This window comes from Vigna unguiculata, chromosome 6, assembly GCF_037176805.1.
Source record: "Vigna unguiculata cultivar grain cowpea cultivar isolate G323 ecotype 2 chromosome 6, ASM3717680v1, whole genome shotgun sequence".
NCBI lineage: Eukaryota > Viridiplantae > Streptophyta > Magnoliopsida > Fabales > Fabaceae > Vigna > Vigna unguiculata.
The window spans coordinates 34,158,077-34,183,226 of NC_140797.1; the positions used below are offsets into that span (position 1 = coordinate 34,158,077).

The 25,150-nt window shown below is 33.5% G+C and overlaps 2 protein-coding genes and 1 long non-coding RNA gene across 6 annotated transcripts; 2 read left to right on the forward strand and 1 right to left on the reverse strand.

The window, feature by feature from the left end:
- Positions 1–6,761: 6,761 nt before the first annotated feature.
- Positions 6,762–9,607, forward strand: LOC114186589 (cytochrome P450 71D9-like). Of its 3 annotated transcripts, none has more exons than XM_085674384.1 (3): positions 6,762–7,766; positions 8,049–8,670; positions 9,259–9,607. In XM_085674384.1, the coding sequence occupies exons 1-2, from the start codon at positions 6,894–6,896 to the stop codon at positions 8,658–8,660; spliced, it is 1,485 nt and encodes a 494-aa protein (XP_085530510.1). In that variant the 5' UTR covers positions 6,762–6,893; the 3' UTR covers positions 8,661–8,670; positions 9,259–9,607. The 3 variants fall into 3 exon arrangements, with proteins under 3 accessions (XP_085530510.1, XP_027930343.2, XP_027930342.2); XM_028074542.2 differs by having other exon boundaries at positions 9,282–9,607; XM_028074541.2 differs by lacking the exon at positions 9,259–9,607 and having other exon boundaries at positions 6,763–7,766; positions 8,049–8,834.
- A 2,909-nt stretch (positions 9,608–12,516) lies between these two features.
- Positions 12,517–18,006, reverse strand: LOC146885828 (uncharacterized). The gene is made up of 5 exons (XR_014995654.1): positions 17,878–18,006; positions 14,505–14,804; positions 14,248–14,377; positions 13,703–14,068; positions 12,517–12,882 (listed from the first exon to the last, which is right to left on the reverse strand). It is a non-coding gene; the product is annotated as an uncharacterized LOC146885828 (long non-coding RNA).
- LOC114187227 (uncharacterized) lies at positions 14,600–19,957 on the forward strand. Of its 2 annotated transcripts, none has more exons than XM_028075413.2 (7): positions 14,600–14,819; positions 17,096–18,049; positions 18,128–18,254; positions 18,335–18,598; positions 18,706–18,807; positions 18,904–19,364; positions 19,661–19,957. In XM_028075413.2, exons 2-6 carry the CDS (start codon positions 17,100–17,102, stop codon positions 19,249–19,251), a joined length of 1,791 nt encoding a protein of 596 aa, XP_027931214.1. In that variant the 5' UTR covers positions 14,600–14,819; positions 17,096–17,099; the 3' UTR covers positions 19,252–19,364; positions 19,661–19,957. The 2 variants fall into 2 exon arrangements, with proteins under 2 accessions (XP_027931214.1, XP_085530524.1); XM_085674398.1 differs by lacking the exon at positions 14,600–14,819 and adding an exon at positions 14,846–15,642.
- Positions 19,958–25,150: the final 5,193 nt, after the last annotated feature.

Genomic DNA, 25,150 nt, shown 5'->3' on the forward strand with positions numbered 1-25,150 from the left:
TAACTAGGGATTGGATTTAAAAATGGATCATACTAATTACATTGAAGTGATTATGAAGACAATAATGGATTGGATACAATCCTTTGACAAAAAAGTTTCACACCAACTCTGAAACACATGTGGGGAGCCATATACAAATAAATGGGGAGTTGCGTTGGGATTTTGGTTCATGTTTACAACAGTTTTAAATTTGTACACACCATTTTCTGTGTACTTAAAATTGAGCATAATGGACGCACTCACAACATACTTCTCACCCAACCCGCAAACAACAAAATATTCTTCCCCACAACATACACACACCAATAACAAAGAAATGGAAAACACCCATAATAGATGCACCCACACTACATTGCTAACCCAACCTGCAAACAATGAAACATTCCACCACACAACACACACCAACAACAATGAAATGGAAAACACCAAATTGTTGCCCATCAATCGAAATATACAGTCAACACGAGAATGCCTTACCAATTTGTGAACGAAGACAACGACGAAAGACGAGACGAATTACCGATGCTTGTAGGAAGTGAACGAACACCCAAGTCCCCTTTAAAAACTCGAACAACGAAATGGAATGGAATGCCCTGCAACCCACCCAAAAATAAATGAACCAGAAATATGGTAATACCCTACAAAATTTCAAGGAAGCCAAAGGATTGAAAATAGGAATGGAAATGAGTTCTTTGTGTTTGTGAAAATGAGTTCTCTGAACCAAAGATTTAAACTTTGGATGGTTCTCTTTATCAAAACCTTTTGCCTCTTTTCTCCTTTTTTTCCCACACGCGTGACAGTTTCCCAAAGAAAAAGAAAACAATTTTTTTAAATAAAAAAATAAGTGACACGTCATTGATGTCAAAACTAAGTCAAAAAATTATGTCGATATATCATTTTCGTTTAATTTAAATGGAAAGAGGTCTTTTATAGGTTAAGATAGAGTCTATAAAAAAACGTGTAAGTAGTGACGGTTATTTTTGTATTTTATGTTATTTTTAACCGTTATTATTTATTTGAGCGAAATTTTCCAGAAATGTTGTAATTTTTATTGTCACAAAGTATAATATGGTGGTTTAAGATGAACTACCGCAACAATCGTCATTTTATACTATATATACAATGACGATTTAAAAATGTAAATAACGTCAATTAAAACTCCACGTAATATTTTTAATAGAAAACAAATTAAATGAAAAAATTTGGACAGAAAAAATGAGAGAGAATTTGTTGGCATATCCATCGGGCTAGTAGGTTCTTGATATAGGGCTCTTTATTGTAACCCTTGGAATCATCAATTGGAGGTATGAGGTTAGAGAGAGTACTCTCACACATTGTTGTTCTATTTTAGGTTTCATTTTCTTTATTCTTCATATTGGAGAGCAGTATTACTTTGATATATTGGTTGGTTGTAGACACTTATTTGTACTTTTTGATTTGACTTTCTTATACTTATAATTTTAGCGAAAATTGATTCAATGGTTTGTGCTTGTGGGTTTTTACTTCTCACATTAAGAGTATTTTTCCACATTAAAAATATCGGTATTGTCTTTTGTAATTATTATTGTCATTTTTTATTGTTGTTGGTCCTTATAGATTCTTGTAAGTTTGGGTGAATTATTTCCAATGCGTACTTTGGTATTTTTTGTTATTGTTATTGTTATTGTTTTATTCCATCGAGTAGTATCATAGCTCTTTGTTTCGGGTTGCTTGAATAATGGAGGTAAATACGAAGATGATTGTAATAAATAGTACAAATTATCATTTATGGAAGGACAAGATTTATTAAAATATCAAATAAAATTTTATGAGAATCAAAACATTTATTAAATTTACAAATATTAATAAAAATAAAATTGATAAAATTTAAAAATATTTTTGAAAAATTACAAAAAAAAACACATATTCTAATTTAAAAATATTTTAAATGTCTTTTTATTCTCATTCTTTATTTTCTTATGAAATCTTTTTTTATATACTAATAAAAGTTATAATAAACAATTTGAATGAAACACAAATAATAAAAGAAATTTAGTATATCATCTTTTAAACTTTAATACATGTTAGATGACGATAAACAAGATTCATGACAATGATATTAAATTATTATATTATTGTAAGTAAATTTTTCTATACAATTATAGTAATAGAATTACACTTATGAATGAGTTAGAAAATAAAAAATAATTATAGAAAAATATATAAAATGAGTACTTTTCATGATAAAAATAAACAAAAAAAAATAGAAACAATTTGATATATCATTGAATGAAATTGTATAGATGAAAACAAATATATAATTAAAGGTATGATAAGATTTAAAATACCTTAGAGATTTGAAAAAAAAAATCAGATATCAAACTAGTTAATCTAAGATAATAAAAATTGTTTTAACAAAATAAAAAGAGTTATTCAAATCAAACAAAAATTAAGTATAAGAGAATAAAGATTTTTTTTTTTTTGCAATACCTAATAAATGAAGGATTTAAGATGTTGAAAACTTAAATTAAGAGTTAAACATTCTTATGTTAAAAAAATAAATAATAAATAAAGAGATAAGAAGAAGTAGAAATATTCAAATTAGGGTAATAAATAATATTTAATTTACATACATAATTTGAACATAAATGCGAGAAAAATTATCTACAAGATGTGAATTGATTTCATTGTAAGCAAAACAATTAATTATAAAAATAGAGACTAAAAGTTATATATATATATATATATATATATATATATATATATATATATATATATATATAGCTGATATTCCAATTACATATAATAAATAAAAAATGAAGGATTTAAGACGTTGAAAACTTAAATTAAGAGTTAAACATTCTTATGTTAAAAAAATAAATAATAAATAAAGAGATAAGAAGAAGTAGAAATATTCAAATTAGGGTAATAAATAATATTTAATTTACATACATAATTTAAATATAAGTGCAAACTCATAAGAGAAAAATTATCTAGAAGATGTGAATTGATTTCATCGCAAGCAAAACAATTAAAAAAAATTATAAAAATAGAGACTAAAAGTTATATATATATATATATATATATATATATATATCACTAACTATTTTCGTATAAAGAAATTACAAACGTATATGTCGCATCTAATTCCAATCATTTGCATCTAATTCCAATCATTTTTATATCGAAGAATGAATTAAAAAAGCACAATAAGTTATAGTCGTGAAGAACACAAAGAATTTTCCTCTTTTTTTTTTCTTCTTAAATTATCTTGTGATCTTAAGGAAAAAAAAATGTTATCATAGTGTAGACTAATATTCAGATTCCCCATTAACTTAATATTTCAGTAACATATTCTTAGCAATAAATAAAGTTCGATCTTAGCATCAAATATTGAAGAAATATGCATGGAGAGATTGATTTATTCATTTATTTTATTGATGTGTTGATTCTTTTTTCCTATATTGCTTAAATGTAAAGCATGATGGCTTAGATGGATATGTAGAGAGATTAATTTAGGTTAAACCAAAATTACAATACATATCTATGTAAAACACTGTATCAACCCAGAGCTGCAATAGTTTATAGAAATTTGTTTACTCAGAAAACGATCATAACACTCATTTTCTGCTGAAAAACTACTCCATGCAGTTCCTGCATGTTTCAATTCGTGCCTTTAGGAGCTTTGTATTTCATAACAACATGGCAATTTTCGTATCTGGAGCCATTACCGTTGCCATGAAATTGTGCAGCAGTGTTGTTAACAGTGACTCTCGTTCCTTGCACAGAAGCTTCAGTGCCACCGTTCCCTCTCCCTTCTCCTTGGAAGAGGATATATTCCTTCCCTGTGAACGCACTCTCAACAAAAGCATTGATATATTTTGGGGGTTCTCCATTGACCTGGCGCTGAATGTGTGGAGTAGAGCGTTCAAGCAAACTCTCTGTGATGATACGCGGGGCCTTGAATTTGAATGGACCTCTAAACTTGACCGAAAGTCCATTCACTTTATGGCACTCAATGTTGACGTGAAAACTCACTTCCGTTATAAAACCTTGGGAACATGAATGCTCAACTTTCCAAGTCACTTTATTCACACCGGGAGGCGTAACAGAATAGGAAGAAGCTCTCTTATGACATAATATAGTGATGAAGCGTACCTCGTCGCCGTGATTGGATGGTGGAGAATAAGTAGTGCCTGCTTCAACCACTCTCACCAGACGATAGTTGAAATATCCGTAGTTATTATCTCTTTCAGCAATGACTTCCATGTGGACGCGAATGGGGTGATCATCGCACAAACAGTCTGCGAGTCTCAGTAACACCTTTTCTGCTCTCACGCTCAAACGAAAGATGCTGAACTTAGATTTATCATTGACGCAAGTGTATATCACAGCGAACTCTTGAGGATATTCTGCACTTGACCATTTGTAGAGCTCTATCTCCAGATCTAAACTCCATATATTTCCCATGCTGGAATTGGTGTGTGTATTTGTATCACCACTGCTACACTTGTATATGGATGCTATGCTAGATCAGGAAATGTTTAGGGTTTTAAATATAACTAGCATGTTGCTTGTAAGTGACTCTGAAGCAAGATACCACCCTTAATGGTGTGTCCCCACCATTAAAACATGTCAGATACATTGACTTAGTATGACCAGTAAGACATGTGTTAGATAATCCCATGGAAGTGTCGAAATTAAAAAAATTTTACTTTTGTGTTTACATTTAAACAAACAGATAGTGTATTTTGCATTTATATGTTCTAAGTTTCTCTTTCTCTCTGTGAAATGAATAACCTTTTTTCTGCATTCTTAAGGGAAAAATGATTTATGGGCATAAAAAAAATATGCATTAAGACTATAATATGCACTTAGTTCATGGAAAATGAGCTTTTGTCCACTTTTGAAATAAAAATAACATCATTGAACTAAAGAATGCCAGTTTTGAAATTGAGTAGAAGATCTTCCATAGAGAAGAAATCAAGCAGGAAACAAAGCGTTCGAAGTATAGGAGAACGTGAAGATGATGATAGTGTTCCAAAGAGAAAGAAAAAGCAATAACTTGTCAAATATGGAGAATACTGAACAATGTGTATATGTAAACAGACACCTGCACGTAGATGTTCCTTTTTTCTTGCTTGGCTCTTTATGTTCTTCTAGCTTTAGCTCTTGAACGAAATAGGAAGTATCTACTATCAGCTACAAATTCTTATCCTCCAAGTCAATAATTCAGCTGATTCAAGTTCCTCCTCATTCTTAACATTATCACCCCAAAATTTTGAAAAAATTCTAATATCCCTTTCCATCTCCTTGGACTGAATACTTGATGTTTTTAATCTTTGAAAAGAAAACCTTTATACAAATTCTTTCTACACGGATTAAAATAATCTAGTTTTGATTTAGTACACATGTTTAGAGCGATTACATATTTGTAAATAATAAGAATGAATTCAATTTTTAAGGATTGCAGAAAAAGATTTAGTGCTTTTAGGAATTAAAAACATTTACTCTTGATGCTTTTGCTGCATACAAATTGATGCTTTTGCATCTTATACTTTCTTCATACACCTTATGCATTTTCAAATTGAGTAATTCAGAAAATTATTTCCAAATTGAGTCATAAATTGTTTTTGAATAAAGCTTTGAATTTTTTATTCTAGAATGTATTTCTAGATATGTCATTTAGGAATGTAGTTCTGTATTGAACATTCTGAAATTAAAGCCCGGATTGAGTAATTGTTTTGGTTACTCATCCTTTTTGTGGTTTCTTCTTACTGCTAACTATGGCTTTGGCTAAGACAGAAAGAATAGGAGGATGCAGAAGATAATGACATTATCCTAGTAAGAAAACAATAATAATAATAATAATAATAATAATAATAATAATAATAATAAAGTGCTGTGAGATGTCACTAAGAGTCTACTGCAGTAAAGTAGGAAGGTTGAAACTTAGATGGCAAATTCAGATTATGTTAAGAGATAAAATTCCTAGAATTAAAGGGAGAATAAATCAGGATCAAATCATTTCATGATATTTTCTTTTTTCAGAAATAAGCTGCTTTGTCTATTTTCTAATTTATATGTTTGCAAATCATTCTCACCAGTACTAGAATAAAGTTTTATTCCCTTCCTATCTACATATTACCATTACTGCTAAGAGGGACATAGGATCCAATGTGTATGAGTCAGGTACGGGGTATTGAGTGTAATTATGAATTCAGTGTAATTTTCTTAATTATTTATTGTCAAACCCAAGTTTCATAAATATATGAGAATGATTGCACTATAATACAATAGTTATCCCAGGTTGTGCAATTTTTTAAGCCATATGATTTTGCTAAGGAGTTTTTAAAACTAAATGATTGTGACTTGATGTACTATTGCAACCACTGTTTTGTATATAGAAATAAGCTGCTATTGTCTATTTTTTTATTTATATGTTTGCAAATCATTCTCATCAGTATTAGAATAGTTTTATTCCCTTCCTATCTACATATTACCATTACTGCTAAGAGGGACATAGGATCCAATGTGTATCAGTCAGGTAAGGGGTATTGAGTGTAATTATGAATTCAGTGTAATTTTCTTAATTATTTTTTGTCAAACCCAAGTTTCATAAAATATATGAGAATGATTGCACTATAATACAATAGTTATCCCAGGTTGTGCAATTTTTTAAGCCATATGATTTTGCTAAGGAGTTTTTAAAACTAAATGATTGTGACTTGATGTACTATTGCAACCACTGTTTTGTATAAAGAAATATATCTCTGTTTCTAGTTGTTGGCTGTGCTAACATTCTTGTCCATTTTCAATGGTGTTCCATTAATCAAATACACCAGCAAAATGCACAGTATATTGCAATCAGCAATATGCACAGCATAGAACCTTGATCTGAGTTTTATTTCCACATGGATCTTCAAACCCTCTACTTCATATCCACTCTCATTTTTATGTTTATTGTACACAAAATAATAACAAAGAAATGTGCCTCAACTCCAAAATTGCCACCAGGGCCATGGAGGCTACCTATCATAGGGAACATACACAACCTTGCTGGCTCACTTCCCCATCGTAGACTGAGAGATTTATCAGAAAAATATGGAGCCTTGATGCATCTGAAGCTTGGAGAGGTTTCTACCATTGTGGTTTCATCTGCAGAGTGTGCTAAAGAAGTGTTAAAAACCCATGATCTTATCTTTGCATCAAGGCCTCCAATACTAGCTTCAAAGATAATGTCTTATGATTCTATGGGCATTGCTTTCTCTCCTTATGGTGATTATTGGAGACAGCTAAGGAAGATTTGTGCGTTGGAGCTGTTAAGCTCGAAACGTGTCCAATCTTTCCAGCCAATTAGAGAGGAAGAGCTCACTAAATTCATAAAAAGCGTTGCTTCAAGAGAAGGGTCAACCATCAATCTCACCAAAGAAGTCCTTACAACAATATCTACAATTGTTTCAAGGACAGCTCTTGGAAGCAAGTTTAGGGAGCATCAAAAGTTCATATCAGCTGTAAGGAAAGCCACAGAGGTTGCTGGAGGTTTTGACTTGGGAGATTTGTACCCTTCTGCTGCATGGCTTCAGAACATCTCAGGGTTGAAGTCTAAGATTGAGAAGTATCATCAACAAACTGATCAGATAATGCAGAGCATCGTGGATGATCGTAGAAAGACTAAGTCAAGTGCTGCACAAGGCCAGGGTAAACTAGTGGAGAATGATCTTGTAGATGTTCTCATGAAGGAGGAGTTTGGCTTAAGTGACAATGGTATCAAGGCAGTGGTTTTGGTAAGAGTATTTACATCTCCCATCAATGTTATTTTCATAGTAGAAACTGATGAACAATTATTATCTTTTCCCTATGTGCTTTTAGTTCTATCAAATTGCTGCTGTGTGCTGATAACTTCTGAATGTGCTAGTTAACTTCCAAACTGTGATTAGAAAATATATCTACACAAACAAGAAGCAAAACTAAGTTGCTACTTGTTCCATCGCAAAGAATATTAGTATTCCTGCAAGTGTTTCCTGTAAAATTGAGATGAATAATATGATATCATGAATTTGAATTAGGATATCTATGGAGGGGGGAGTGAGACATCATCTACCACCATAACATGGGCAATGGCAGAGCTAATAAAAGATCCAAGAGTGATGAAGAAGGTACAAGCTGAGGTAAGAGAGGTATTTGGTAAAGAAGGAGACCCTAATGAAAGTGAGATGGAGAATCTAAAATATTTGAAATGTGTTGTGAAAGAGACATTGAGACTGCATCCTCCTGTTCCCCTTCTACTTCCAAGAGAGTGTGGAGAAGCTTGTGAGATAAAAGGGTATCACATACCAATGAAAAGCAAGATGATTATCAATGCTTGGGCCATTGGAAGAGACCCAAATCATTGGTCTGAGGCAGAGAGGTTTTATCCTGAGAGGTTCATTGGAAGTGATGTTGACTACAAAGGCAATAATTTTGAGTATATTCCATTCGGTGCTGGAAGAAGAATGTGCCCTGGCCTCACATTTGGCTTGACCAGTGTGGAGTTTCCTCTTTCATTGTTATTGTATCATTTTGATTGGAAAGTTCCCAATGGGATTAAGAATGAAGATTTGGATATGACTGAGGCTTTTGGAATATCAGTTGGCAGAAAAGATGATTTGCAACTCATTCCTGTCACTTTCCATCCTTGAAAGAGCTGAGGTTAAGGAGAGTTTATATAAACTGTTTGATGTTTTTCTTAGCCTTTCCATTCTACTGAACAAATATAAAGAAAAATATGCATTTGGACACCAAGATTGGGTTGTCGGAAGATCACTAATGATATTTATAGTTTAAACAAGATATTTTTTTGGTTTCGAGCAAAACTGTGTCCAATAATTATATATTATATATTGTGGATATGAATTAAATATTTAGTTTCTTAAATAACAAATGTTCTTTTAAATTTTCTAAAACATATTTCATTTTAATCTCTTATTCAAAAATTTACCGTATAATATATTTTTCATGCAACATATATTACCAATTTCCAATTTTGTGTATAATGAAATTGCCCAAAGCTTCATACAACGGATATGGTGAATTTTTGTTTCTTATGCAAATGTAAAGGAAATATCATTATAGATTTATAAGTTATGTGATGTGATAAGAAGAGAAAGATATAGAAAGAGAAATGTATCTCCTATTAGTGTATAGATCCTAAGCTACCTTTAAGTTCACCTTCTCTTTTAAGTTTTCATTATGCTTTTCCTTGCTATATATGTTCTTAACTAATCTATTTTACCTCAGTATATTCTTCTTTTCGCTATCAGCTTGGGCGCGTAACTTGGCGACGACCTTTGCCGATGGTGGCTTAGATAAGGAAGCGAAGATGCAATTCTTCCAAGTTCGCAGCCAAGCCCAGGAGGCTCAGCGCCATTCTTGTGGAACATGTCGAAGATGCGACAGAGGCGAAGTGAGTTAAGCCTCTTATAGTGGAGGCGAAGCAAGTTGAGGCTCTTGTAGCCGAGGCAAAAGGAGGGCGATATGGTAGAAGCAAAATAAAACTGATAGAAGATGAAAAGGTTTTACCTTTGTTTTCTTCAAAGAGTTTATTCTTCTCCAAAAAAAAAAAAAAATTCATCCATCATCCATCTCATACAAAAATTACACAAAGAAAAATTCCTTCATTCATGTAGTAGTAAACCTTCATCTATATTCCAGAAAACCTCATCCAATGAAAAAAAAATACAATGAAAAAAAAAATACAAGGAAAAAATAGTTACATATGCTAGAAAAAACAAACAAACAAAAGACCGAACTTAAATTTGGTAAAAGAAGACCGAATTCGAGAGAAAAAAGACATAAAAAATAAAAATAAAAATATAGTTACATATGATAATAGCAAAAAAAATCGATAGAAGAAGAAAATGTGCTACCTTTGTTGTCTTCTTAAAAGAGTTCATGCACGTCCAAGAAAACCTTCATCTATCATCCATCTCAGTAAAAATACAAAAAAAAATAGTTATATATGGTTGAAGTAGAAAACATTAGACACAAGAAGAAAAACTTTGACCTTGTTCTTCAATGAGTTCATTCGTCCATGTCGCAGTAAACTTTCATTTATATCCAAAAAAACCTTCATCCAACAGAAAAAAAAAAGTAGTTAAATATAATATAAGCAAAAAATCGAAGAGTATAAATAAAATTTTTATCTTTTTCGTGTTTTTCAATCAATTCATTAATCTCCAAAAAAAAAAATCATTGGTCAAAACAAAAAAACAAACAAAACAACCTAAATCTGGTAGAAGATGACCAGATTTGAGAGAAAAAAGACAGAGAAAATATAAATGTAGTTACATATGGTAGAAAAAAAACGATAGAAGGAGAAAATGTGCTACCTTTGTATTCTTGAATTAGTTCATCAATCTGCAAGAAAAACTTCATTCCTTAGACCAAAAATACAAACAAAAGAATGTTTGAATTGAAGAAGACGTCTTTGGAGCGAAGAACTTCCATATGTAAAACAAAAGCATTGTTGGTTTCGGATTGATAGAGTGTGTGAGAGGAAGAGAGAAGAATGAGAATTTGAGGAGGGTGAGAAGAAAAGAGAAATGCGAGAGGTCTCCAAAATGAATTTTAGAGTGAAAGATGAGATTTTTGATTTGGATTACTCAATTTTTCTTTTTGGGTGCAAAATCCTCGGTGAATGACATGTTAGTGTTAATGCTGCTTGTGGTAAAATAAATTTGAATGACAGCAGAGATAATATTATACTGCAATCTGAATGTTAATTCTCTGTTTATAAATATGTAAATTGTTTTAGATTTCATAAAGATATATTGCAGTTGCGCTTCTCAGAGCCATTACCACTATCATGACATTTTGCATATTTTGGATCAGTATTAACAATTAGAAAATGATAAAATGATTCCATTTTTTGACCCCTTCCATTACTCCTTGAGTTGGCAGGTAGACATGGTCAAATGAGGTGGCTTTTATTTTTAAAAATACTTAGGCAGATGTGGTTTTTACTTTTTTATTAAAAATTCTTTTAAAGACACTATGACACAGTGGGTGAGAATTGAAGAGACAGAGAAAGTTGTTCTCTTTGCATAGATCACTACACACGAAGAAAGGAGAAAGGAAGAAAGGATTTGTATATGACTAAATCTCTACTTGTTTAAATCAACTACACTTCTTCAACGTCATCTTCTAGTGAAATCGAAGAAAGGGTGAGGGAGAAGACAAACCTCGCAGAATCCCATTTCATTCAAAGATTTGTTTTTGTGGTTGTAGCCAAGTTAGGGTTTTCGGTGCTTTCTGTTGTTCGATTCAGCCCGATGATTGGCAGGTTGAAATCACCGTTATGGGTTTTTGGGTTAAGAAAGTGATATTTTGTTTTGTTTATGTTGGCCCTGAAATAAGGTCATAGATACTACAATGCTTGGTTGATATAGGTGAATATTGTTCATCCTCATTTGGATTGAGTGATTTGTGTTGAATTATTCAACCATATGTAATTGTGCGAATACAGTTTATAGTAGGTCAGTAGTAAATATATATGTGGTCATCAATTCAGTAATATTGGTTTACATGTTCAAACCCTTACCACACAGACCAGAAATAACTAATTATGTGCAAAATGTTGCTTTCAAGTCAACACTTAATATTTCAGTGATATGCATTTAAAAATACCAGAATAATCATGTTTGTCATGTTTTACTAACTATCCCACATCAAGTTAATATGTAATATGTGATGTAGGACTTGTGAACCAATTATCCCATACAAAAATTGATGTTCTTCAAAAAATTGACTATAACCTCGTATCAGATTTTGTATGGATGTGCAAATTGTTTAGAGCATGTCAATACTAATTAGTTCTTTAGTCAGCATATAATGTTTGCATACATAAGAAGTATATCATGTTGGACTTGTGGATGAATTATCCCATACCAAGTTTCATGATGTTGAATACGTTACATATACGTAATTAAGGTGTTTTAATTCATTAAAGATGGGGTACATATTGACACCCTTACCAAATACCACAGATTATGAGTGTGTACAAAATGTGAAACGCAAGTCAATACTTAATAGTGAAATAACCAGTATTTAAAATTACCAAAGTTATCATGTATGTCCTGTTTTACCAATTATCCCACACCTAGTTTGGTGAGGTTGAATCCATAAAATATATGTTAGTATGGTTTATTAATTCAAGGACAGTGGTCTACATCTTCAAACCCTTAGTAAAGACCACGAATTGTGAAGGTGTGCAAAATATTTAGTGTAGGTCAACAGTTAATACTTGATTGGTAAGCATTTACTATTGTAATAGTTGACATGTATGTTATGTTGCATTTGTGCAACAGTTATCCCACAACTCATCTCATTGTGTTCAATATCTTGCATTATATCTTATTGAATTTATGTGATTGGCTATAAGTGGGGTACATATAGAATCCCTTTCCAAATAGCACAAATTTTGGAGGGGATGCAAAATCTTTATCACCGGTCAACATTTAATAGTTACATAACCATATAATATTTCCAGAGTTGGAATGAATGTCCTGTTTAAGGTGTGGACTAACCTAATCAACGTCTATTGTTTGAGTGACATTGAGTTACATGGATACCAAAGTGCACAAAATAAGTTTAATACCATAGATGTAGTACATCCTTCCAAACACATAGTGTCATGAAATTAAAAGTACAAATTAACAACATAAACCCAAAAGTTAAAAGTAAATAGCACAAAAATTAAAGACATTAAACAATCATGAATTATGTAAGTGATATATTATCCGGATCAGAAGATCCAACTTTGGAGCTCTCCTCAACCTCAAAACATGGAATATTGGTGGATTGAGGAACCATCTTCTGCAATATATCCTCCACATTGGTAGTGTCAGTAGGTTGCACATTGGGCTGCACACAGATGCACTAAAGTTAATCACCACATTCACAAGTTGTCACTACTATAACATGAAAGTTCCACAAATTTAGTGATTCCACATGCTTGCAAAAAATGTAGCAGAGGTTATCACTTGTCTGCACACATGTCATCACTAAAAAATCAAACAGTTTTAATCAACTTGACTATGAAACAACATGAAAGACATATTTAGAATAAACATAGATGCACCAAAGTTAATCACCACATTCACAAGTTGTCACTGCTATAACATGAAAGTTCCAAAAATTGAGTGATAGCACATACTTGCAAACAATGCAGCATAGGTCATCACTTGTATGGACACAAGTCATAAGCAAAAAATCAGACAATTTTAATTAACTTGGTTATGCAACAACATGAAAGACATATTTAGAAATGAACACAGATGCACCAAAGTTAATCAACACATTCACAAGTTGTCACTACTATAACATGAAAGTTCAAAAAATTGAGTGATACCACATGCTTGCAAAAAATGCAGTAGAGGTCATCACTTGTGTGCACACAAGTCATCACCAAAAAATCAAACAGTTCTGATCAACCTATTCAGAAAATCGGTATTCACAAACCTATTAAAGTACTTGGTTCATAAAAGCTTCAACTTCAATTTTGATTAATTTCACATCTAAAGTAAACTTAACCAACTCTATCACAAATAGATACTCACACAAACACAACAAACAGAAACCCTAGAATCAAGAATCATCTAGTTCAAATGGAAAAAAAAATCAAATTTTTTGGTGTTTTAAACACTAAAGCACACCCTAATGCAAGTAAAAAAATTCTCCATACCTCCAATGTCTTACAACCACCGTCAATCTTAGAGTTGCAACCTTCGAAAACAATGTCCAATCACCCCAAACCCAATGGAGGAGTTGCTTCACCTCACTGATTGAAGAAACTACAATGTAATTCCCTGTCGTGCTTTGCGCGACACAGAAAACGCCTTCGTCAACAACACCTTCACCTTTTTTCCCTCACGTCGTTTCGTGTTCTACGAGAGAGACAAACAACCTTCGTCAACAAAACCAAAAACTCTTCTCCCTAACCCTTTCAAGCTTTGGATGCAAGAGACAATCCGAAAAACTTCTTCACCTTTTCTCCCTAACCCTTTCTCCATCTTCGTTTTCTATCTTCCTTCGTAAAAATCCTTACAAACTTCGCACAAAAAATTTTGTTGGGGGTGAGAAGAGAATGAGAGTATGTGTGCGCAGGAGAGAAATATAGAACGACTCCAGAGAAAGTGAAAGTGGGAAAGTCGAACGATTCATTTCCCATCACTTCCCGCCTCAATAATTTTTTTTTTAAATTATATTAATTTCAAAAATAAAAATCACCTGGCCATGTTTGTATGCCACCTCAGGTAATAATGGAAGGGGTCAAAGAAATGGAGTCACTTTATCATTTTCCTTAAGAATTTTGACTCTTGTAGCTTTTTCTCTGGTTTGAAGAGGATATACTTTTTCCCTGTAAACACAAAAATATATAATAATACAATTTTGGCATTAAAAATTTAATTAATAATATCAATGTTATGGACCGTATTGAAATATGAAACTAAAAGCGGGGGAAAAAGAATTTCAGATGTATTCACTTTTTATTTCTTTTCCCCTTTCTCTTCATTCGCGCCCTAGACACCGTGCCCACCCCATTTCTGTTTCAATGTCAGAGTTCAAAGCATTTTCCAGTTGATTGAGCCCTAAGTGTCAACCCCATTTCTTGTTCATTTTGTCGAGCGAAAACCAGAGTTCCTCACGTTACCAAGTTGAGTGTTAATCGTTGAAGGTGGCCGTAGACGTGGTGGTGAGAGGCCATTGATGTGGTGGCTTCGTTGCTTGTTGGCTGTTGGGTGAGAGGCCATTGAAGCTGTCCTCGTTTTCTGCCATTCCAGACCCTGTGAAATAACCTGGTAAGAGATTCTCTTAATCTGAAATTAATATGCAATTCCAGTTTCAATGTATGGTCCTTCACTTGACCAAACTTTGAAAACCGACTACAAGTGAATAACCTGTTTGGCCCAAAACACACTGGAGCGTGCAGCAGTAGGTTCGGTGATTTGTAGTGTGTTGAACCCTTGAGTTCATGTTGTTGCAGAATGATGTAGTTCAAAAGTTTCCCTATATTTTCTTCCAAAGTAATATTTATGAGTATGAGTTGGATAGTAACACTCTCTCATTACATTCCTTTACGTGTCTCTTGTCAATGGGTGCCTTGAGATATAGATTTAGCATATATAATTATTAGTTCACCCACTCAGGAACCTTAATCCAAAGTTGGGTTAGAAACTGATTAGTTCTGCTAAAAAATATTTCGTACACATCAGATCTTCATAATAATTTTACTTTTTGTATCTTTACAAAACATCAAACTGTATTGAAATACACTTTTTATCATGTGAAAAGACATTAGAATAATGATAAAAGGATTAGGTGTTGATGTCAATTTACTGATCCTACTTCAGAGCATGTCACACTTAGAATAGAATCCACGCATCCTGGTACCAAATGAATTATATATAAAGAGTAAATATATGTTGCATGTTTACTACTACTATTGCACTATATTTACCTGTTTTGCATCCAAAAAGGTGCCTAAATCATCATGCAGAAAGAAAGGAATTAAAGACACACTTGACCACAAGTTCTAGCCATGAAAACTGGTCCTTTTCACAACACATCTAACTCCATAATGAGATGATGCCACATGAAAGCAGTGCAGAACAAAGATTCTAGGTAAACCGTACTTGTGAAGTCCTACAAGCAGTGTGACACCTATGATGGCTGTTCTTAGAAATCATTACCAGAATCAGAAATTTTCCGGCAAAAAACCGTCAGTTTTGCTTTAACTCTTGGGTCCTATTAAAAATTAACATTATGGAAACTTTTCCTTTTTACTGTCTCTTCTGACTTTCTTATCCTTATGTATCTAATTATCTATAAAACAACAAATGATTTTTTTTACAACTTCTACAAGATCACTTTTACTGTTCTTTTTGTTTCAAAATAAAGGAATAAATAAACAGGACATGTCATTAATCAATGAAGACATTTACACGATAAATTTATTAACTTTTATGATATTATTTCAAAAATCATACTAAAAATATCTCGGTGTAAAAAATTTGCACTAACAAAAACATGCCTGTTAAACTTGAAAATTAAATACATATATAAAAAAAGTGAAGAAATAATAAGGATGTGAAGCAAATGAGATTGAAATATAAGGAGACGCCAACTTTGGCTTGTTGCAAGGTCTTCTTCATTATTGTTGCATTAGCCTAATAAGGTTTAACTCTATCATGGCAAGTGGTCAATTTTGACAGAAAGCTCGGTTTCCAGTGTTTGTCTTTTGGTTTTTCCTGCACACCAATAATAATTTGCCGCAGAATACGACCTATGCAATTCTCAAATTTTATTTTACTCCTATAGGATTCTCTTGTCTTGTGGTTATGGGGAACATTCATGTTAGCCCTACCCACTCTCTCTTATCCATATCACTGCATATTATATTATTAAAGGGTGAGATAATATCAATAAGACATTATATATTTTTAAAATTCCTGAAATGAAATTTAAACTTCTACTTTATTATGATTGCATGTAATGTTTTTAGGTTTTCCAACAATATATTATTTTAAGATCATTTATACAATACTTCTTAATAGTTAAAAAGATTAATGCAAAAATAAAAAAGATCGTAAGTGAACATTTAAGAAACCTTGGTAGTGTACTTTACTTTACTTTATTTGATAATCCTATGCATGTTATCAGCGAGATTCGGATTAACATAGTCAGAGTGAACAATTTAATTAAGTATTTAAGATTAGCATTAATTTTTTATGCAAGTTCTAAGTTTGGATTTTTTTTCTTGCATCATATATGTATATTATGTCTTCGTGAAGTCACTTTGAGTTCTATTTTTTTTATGATATTCAATTTGGTTTAACTATTAATGTGTGTTATTAAATTTTCGATAGAATAATGACCCCGATTTGAAGGTAATGAAAATTATCCTTATAGGAGAATTTTCCCTTTTACCATTGACAATTTCCTACCAAATGTTGCTATTCAACCTTTACAGGATTGAAAGTAAAACATTTTAGTTCAAAAATCACTTGAAATGTGGTTTTTGAACTTTACAATTATGTGTCCTATAGTTCTTGATAATTCGTTGTTGGACATGTAGAAAAATGGACCATAGCTGGATGTATAACATGCTTGATCCTTCACGGATACTCAGACAAGAGTTCATTAATGGAGTAGCAGAGTTTGTATCCAAAGCAATGGAGCAAACTAGCTTTATAGGTAGAGGGATAAGGTGTCCGTGTGTCAATTGCAAATGTGAGAAAATCCATAAACCACAAGATGTGATGGCTCATTTGTTAAAATTTGGATTTATACCAAACTACAACATTTGGGTTAATCATGGAGAAGAGGGAACAAATGTTCAGAACTTAGGTTATGCATCCAGTAGCTTCAAAAACATGAATTGTGGGGATCAGTTTGCTTCAACAACTAAAATGGTGTATGATGCCTATATGAAAACATGTGATTTGGCGTCACTTCATGGTAATGTGGGGAATGACAGTTTATATGAAGAGTCCCCTAGTGCTGAAGCACAAAGATTTTGTGAAATGTTAGCCTTTGCGAAAAAACTTATTTATGAAGGAGTAACCGAGTCAAGATTATCAATATCTATAAGGCTTCTGGCGATCAGAACCAAATGGCATGTTAGTGAAGAATGCTTAGATGATATGATTCAAATGCTTGTTGATGTCACTCCTAAAGATAATTGCATACCTAAGAACTACCGTGAAGCAAAAAAGATAGTCTCTAGTCTTGGGTTGAAGACTAAAAAGATTGGGTTGAAGGCTCAAAAGATTGATTGTTGTGAAGATGGGTGCATGCATTACAAGATTGATGACCAATTAACAAAATGCAAGTTTTGTCATCATCCTAGGTATTTACCTCGTAAGGGTGTCATAGGAAGTCATAAAAGTGTCCCAGTGCAACTCACCCCATCTGAGATCCCAGTGCAGCTCACCCCATCTATTGTATCTTCTTCGGACAATGATCTACCTAATGAGGAGGTGGAACATGATGACAGTGGCAGGGTTATTATTACACCCATTGGTAAAGGGTAAGTATATTATGATATACAATTTTGTTTGTATTTAATGCACTCAATGCCCATTCACCTGTTTGCTTCTTTTTGTAGGTGGACGCCTAACCACCATGCCATTGAGGCAATTGGGCAGGTAATTAGGGCACAATTCAGGAGTCCCTACCATCATTATGAGGTGGTCCCTGAAGATATTCAGCTTAGATGGTGGACCCACTTTAAGGTAACATAACACTATATTTTACATCAATTATTATCTTATTAAATATTTCTTATCACTTTGTATTTTTTGTATTTTTGTAGTCTATTGTTACTTGGGCACCTCAACATGAGTCGCAAATTCAAAAAGTTTATGAGAAAAAAGTCAGAAAGTGCCTTTGTGACATGCTCTCCAAAGCAAAATCCAAGGGGACCCGGCCTAATTGGATAGGAGAACAAGCCTGGATTGAGTTGCTCAACTATTGGGACAATGAGAAGTTCAAAGCAAAATCTTTTCTGAATAAAATGAACACATCTTCAGCAAGAGGTGGTGCACTACACTCTACGGGATGCAAATCCCACCTCAAGGTTGCATTGAAGTTAATAAGTTTTATTTAAGACATGTCCAAATTTCCATACATCATTAAAGTTTATGTATTCATATATAATCATACTAATTGCATAAGTTTTGTCAGGAGCGAAAACATGGTTGTTGTGTAAATGTAGATGAGTTTTTTCTTGTCACTCACACAAAGAAGGATGGTGCTTGGGTAGACACCCGTGCACATGAAACCTGTGTAAGTTATTGGTTTTATTACTAATCTTATTTTAATTTTTCTATACAATTTTCAAATATTATAATTGAATAGGAAACATATCGTCAACATGTGCAGGATATAAAATCAGATGGTTCTACAAGATCTACTACAACAACAAAGATTGACTGCTCGAAAGATATTGCTGGAGGGACGAGTAGAGGTGGAGTTGATGCTACTGGGGACTTGGCTGCCAACATTCATCACGGTGCCTCATCCTTCACTCAACCTTTGACTTCAATCCGCACAATTCATTCAACACATGAGAAGTTGCTTGAGACAGAGAGGCTTCATGAAGAAGTAAGACAAGCCACTCTAAGAGCTGCTGCAGCAGATGAGAAAGCAGCTGTAGCCAATCAAAGAGCTGTTGCAACATTAAAGGGCTTGGCTGAAACAAATAAGAAGTTTGATGTCATGGAAGAGTAAATATAGTTGATCAAGCAACCGTTGGCCTTCGTGTTGGAAAGAAAAACCGCAGACACTACAACAACCAAACTTGGATGATCAACCCCTTCTTTGATCATGGACTTCATTGAAAGGTAAATGACATTGTATATGCTCTCATCTTTCACTATACGATAACAACATTTTCAATACTAATTTAGAGTTCACCATGGTCACAATTTCAAGTCTTTCTTGTGGTTGGGTGTTAGCACTGCTATCATAACTTTTTTAATTTAATCAAATACCAAGTATATTTATTGTTGTATTGAATTTTTGTATTTGACCTCTGTTACACCTTGCGTTCAATTTCTGCCTAGACTCTTCTTCAATTTGTCTTGGTGTACACTGTTTTTAAGCTTCTTTGTCTTAAATTTTGGTTTTCATTTTCCAGGTTCGGTTTCAGCGGACTTCTTCTGGCGCTGTGTGGCTATTACTTTGGATCTAGCTACCTCCATTCTAGTTCCAAGTTCAGTTGGCTCAACTGTATGCTTACATTGTAATCAAGTTTTAAGTTGTAGTTTCCTCCAATTTTATCAACATCCAGGAATTGCAATGTGTGTGCCTGAATTGTAATTTGATCCTTTAACTAGTCCTTAAGTAACAATGTTTTAACTATATATATTATTTCTGTATATATGATTTAAATATTTGAATTAAAAGATAGAAAGCAGGCTTTGTTTTTTTAATCTTTTTACTGAAGTATATTACCATTTGTGAACTTTTGAGTATTACAAAAGTCAGTGTCACAAGTGGTCCAGATTATACATTCTTACAGGATTTATTTATTGAGATACTCCTTATACTTTTGAAGTGAGTAGCTAAGGAAGTGGATCTCATTGCATAAAAGTTTTCATTTGAGCATTCTGTGCACAATTCAATTTATATCTTACCGATTTTCTCCTGTGCGTTTGATAAAGGTTCCTTTAACTACTTTGTTTATTTATTTATTTTCTTAGTAACTTTCACCCATTGATACATTGGATCTTTCTCCTTCAATTTTTCCGCCTTTTTGTAACCTGGATTGGGATAATGAGAATTTGTGATCCTGTAAGTCAAGTCTCCCCTTCCTATAAATTGGTATTTCTTCCCTCCAAAATACATATTCACTCATTCTTCTCTTTATTTTTATGAGGTTCTTTGCTTTTATAAGCTTACTTGCTAGCAAAATTTCATATTTTGCGAATAAGTCTTCAATAATCATTTATACTTTAGAAAAATGATTTTATTCGTGTTCATCAGTCTGTTTTTTTATTACATCTACAAAAATAAATTCAAAAGCACTATATATACGTATTTAAAAAAAATACTTCAAATATATATACAACAATTAAAATCTATTTATAGTGTACTTCTACTATCACTTATTCACAAAATAAATACAAATTTAAAGGTAAATGTGATAGAAGAGATTCTTCTTCTATCCAACATTACTATTCATCTTCCAATCTCCTCTTTTATATATATATATATATATATATATATATATATATATATATATATATATATAATTTAAACATTGAATTAAAATGATGTGATTCACATTTACTAAAAGGATAAACATAAATTACATTATTTTAATGAAACAACTTTTATTTTATAAGTTCATGACGATAAGTTAATTTTAAAACCACTTTTTCTAATATGATATTCAAGTTTGATTTCAATATATATGTAAGACTTTAATTGCGATTATATTTGAAATCTCACAAACTAATGAAAGTGGAGTCAATTTGAGACTCTTTTTTTTTTTTTTACTTTATTAATAAAATAAATATATTTAAAACAGATATTAACATGCATTTTTTTAATTTTCAAGCATTATATATACTTTTAAGAATATACTTGGATGAATAATGATATTTTGACAATTTTTTCTTATAATTTATTTGAGACTTGAGATGATATTTTTTAAATAATTTTTGTATAAAAAAATGAAGAAAAAAGTAAAAAATCACTTAAAAAATAAAATCTTATATTATAAGAAAAAATTGTGAAAATTTAATTACGAAAAAATTATTTTCCTTCAAATATATACATAAAACCATATGACATTAAAGCCACAATTTGACCATCATTCATTCACTCATTACAACTTGGAGAGCTACTATTCTGCCATGCAACCTAGAAACAACATCACCTCCATTTATTCCCCATAATACGTAAAAAAAAAGTATTTAATATTATATATCCTCTGCACATATAAAAATATTCATAATTATGTTTTGCAGGATACAGCAATCCACGTTTCAGTTGGTGCCTTTAGCTTCATATTTCATAATAATATTGCAGTTGCGGTACTCAGAGGCATTACCACTACCATTAAATTTTGCATCAGTATTAACAATTTTAACTCTCCTTGCTTTTTCTTCTGGTTTGAAGAGGATATATTCTTTCCCTGTAAACTCACTCTCAACAAAAGCATTCAAAGCTTTCGGAGGCTTTCCTTTCACATCGCTCACCCGAATCAGTGAATCTGCAGAAGAACACTGTTTCAGCAAACCCTCCCTCGAAACCCGACCCTCGCATTTGAAAGGGCCTATAAACTCCGCACAAAGTCCTCTCACCTCATCACACTTAATCATCACACTATATCTAACATGGGTTGTGGGAGTTACGTTGTAGGAGTGAACAACCTCCCACCATGTCACTCTTTTCTCTGCAGAACCAAGGTTTCCACTCTCACTTTTACGCATCACACCGTAAAAGCAAGATTTTTTTCCACAGAGATTGGTTAAGTGTTCCGTATTACGAACTGTTTGTTCACAAGCGCCATCTTCAACCACTCTCACTACCCCAAAGGTGAAACATTCTTTGTTGTTGTTGTTGTTTCTTTCTGCAGTGATCTCCACGTAAAGTGATCGAACTGGATGATCATTGCAGAGAGAGTCTGCGAGTCTGAACAGCACTCTTTCTGGACTGACGCTCAAACGAAAAATGCTGAGCTTGGATTTATCAAAGAGGGAAGTGTATATGAGAGACGACTCTTTAGGAAATTCGAGACTTGACCATTTGTAACTGAAGATATTACCCATGTTACAGTTGGTGGCTTCTGTGTTTTCGTGTTTCCACCAGGGATGAACATCATGGAGGACGAAGTGTTAGGTTTTATAAAGGAAGGGGTTTCACCGGAGAGAACAACACTAATGAGATCTGAGTCTAACCACATAAGACACTGACACCACTCTCAACCCAAAACCTTAAGGCAATGGGTTTATGGGCCTTGATCCTTATATGGTTCTCTACTTTCTCAATTCTGGTCAATGTGGGACTTAGACTCACACTTGGATTCCTAACAATCTCCCCCTCAAGGGTGAGTCCCTTCAACCACATTAGTACACTCCCCCTCCAGTGGAAGCTACCCAACCACGAGTACTCATTTTCTGCCCTTTTTTGTACCGTCGTTCTTCTTAATGGGACACGCTTTTACCTGACCAACACTGTCAGGAAGACTTTCGATACTAGGACCATACTGCACTCGTCTGAGCCCGGTATTAACCATCGGCTCTGATACCACTTGTTAGGATTACAAAGGAGGGGGTTTCACTGGGGAGAACAACACTAATGAGATCTGAGCCTAACCACATAAGACACTGACACCACTCTCAACCCAAAACCTTAAGGCAATGGGTTTATGGGCCTTGATCCTTATATGGCTCTCTACTTTCTCAATTCTCACACTTGCTTATTATCTAAAAAAAAAAAAAAACAAAAACTGTTGGGTATCAGAGTACCAGCAACTAAAATACAAGATGAAAATAAAGGAACAAAAATAGATAATAGGCAACGAATATAATTTATTCAAGAAAAGGAAAAATTACATATCATTCTCTCTAATCCCAAGGAGAAAATAATGACAACCCCTCTCTTGGAAATAGGAAAAACTAATACAAGAAGAACCTTAAAGGAGAAACTAACCTTCTCTCTTAGAGGAGAAATTAATATTCTCTCTTAATTCTTCTCTCAAGCAAGTAAAGTAAAAGGAATAAAAAGGGAGAGACTTTGGGATGATTTCCTAAGGAAACATTGGACTCCTTTTATAACATTAAAAGTAAGCCCCAAAGTAAGTTCCCATCGATGTGGGACTTCTTTTCTCACAATCTCCCACTTGAAGATTTTGATGAAATTAATCAAATCTTCACACCATGCTTTATTCTCTGCCTTCATGTTGCTTGTTCTTCTGATAAACTTCAGTAGGATCGAATCCACGTAGACTTCATTGACACATAATTCTGATCCTCCAAAACGCAATGCAACACTTGAGGTTCCTCCTAAGGACCTCTTGTCAACACTTCACTGCTCTCCACCAAACCCGCCATGAACCTATTAACCACTCCCACTGCTTGTGCAATGTCTGGTCTTGTACACATCATAACATTCATAAGGCTGTCGACCACCGATGCACTCGGTACTCGAGACTTCTCCATCCTCTCCGCTTCATTGCTAGGACTCATACGTGAGGAACAATTGATAGAAAGTGGGGTCGAAATTGGCTTGCAATCTTGCATGTTGAAGCGCAGCAAGATTATCAGTAAGTATTTCTTTTGAGAAAGCCAAACCCCTCTATCTTTTTTGTCTCGGTGAATTTGCATCCCTGAAATCTTTGTTTGCTGGTTCCAAGTCCTTCTTCTCATACTTCCTAGCCAATTACGCCTTCAATTCTTGGATTTGAACTTTGTTGGGGCCTACCTCCAACATGTCATCCACATACAACATCAATGGTCTAAACACCCAGTCTGTTGTAACCGAGACTTATGAAGTAATCAAATCTCTGGTACGAACACATGAGCGCCCTCTTTAAACCGTACTGAGATTTGTTCAACCATGCAAACCAAGTTTTCTTGTTCTTTAACGCCTTCTGGTTGGAGCATCATTTCATTTCTGCTTAACAATAACCTTGTGGATAGTGGGACCCACAGGTGGTACCCCTTCACATTGTTAGCATAGCCTAAGCACTTAATTTTCCCAATTTCAAGCTCTACTCGTGCTTTGGATTCCTTGAACTGGTAACAACACATTTGACTTCCTCTTGATGTAGTACACCCACAATCTCCTGGAGTAAACTTTGATTCTCCTAGTGATAACTCTGGTGATTCCCTTACATCAGAATAAACCAAGTCTTCTTGTGTTTTCCTTTTTCTGGTAGTCAAACTAGCAATCTACGATCTATGACTATGTTTGTTGGCTTACCACATAGTGCTCGCATAGAGGTAAAACAACCTTCTTGAGCCCGAGTAAAAGATTACGTTCCACCTGGATTTGCAAATTTTGCTCTGACTTATACCCAAGTTTACGATGTCACATCAACATCGCTTCTTCTTGACTTGTCGATGCAACCATTGCATTAGCTTCCTGCAACGTATCTCCCAAAAGCACATACACATCTGCCATGATCTTCTGAGCTTTCATGACTTACCAGATCTTAACTCTTCTTCACAGAATATCTTCGTCCTCCGAGGTATTTGCCATACAACCTTGTGAGGTTGATGCCTCAAAGTTCTTTCCTCCATTCTTCAAATGCCAACAATCTTTCTTCACATGCCCTCTTTTGCCACAATGGTAGCATTTGAGATGCTTCTTACTTTGATATCTATCATGAGATTGACTCCCACTAGATCCACGTTTTGTTGATCTACCTCTCGTCATCACCAAAGCTTATATTTGCCTTGCACTTTCCACCATATCCTCTTTGTTCTTTCGCCTGGATTCTTCTTCAAGAAGAGCTTCGACAACATCCTCAAAGTGTAGGAGGTCAGCAACGTTGTAATTTGTAATGTTGTAATTTGTAATGTTGATGACAAGCTGATCATATGAATCAGGTAAACTTTATAGTAGAAGCTCCGCACGTTCATTTTCAATTATGTTGAAATCTGCCGCTGAAAGT

What these genes read in the sequence shown, in the direction of transcription:
- LOC114186589 (XM_085674384.1), top strand. Translation starts at nt 6,894, where the DNA reads ATGGATCTTCAAACCCTCTACTTCATATCCACTCTCATTTTTATGTTT. An exon ending in GTATCAAGGCAGTGGTTTTG is followed by an intron (nt 7,767 to 8,048) that starts GTAAGAGTATTT and finishes AATTTGAATTAG; the next exon opens with GATATCTATGGAGGGGGGAG.
- LOC114187227 (XM_085674398.1), top strand. Translation starts at nt 15,614, where the DNA reads ATGAAAGCAGTGCAGAACAAAGATTCTAG. An exon ending in GATGGTGGACCCACTTTAAG is followed by an intron (nt 18,255 to 18,334) that starts GTAACATAACAC and finishes GTATTTTTGTAG; the next exon opens with TCTATTGTTACTTGGGCACC. An exon ending in GATGCAAATCCCACCTCAAG is followed by an intron (nt 18,599 to 18,705) that starts GTTGCATTGAAG and finishes AAGTTTTGTCAG; the next exon opens with GAGCGAAAACATGGTTGTTG.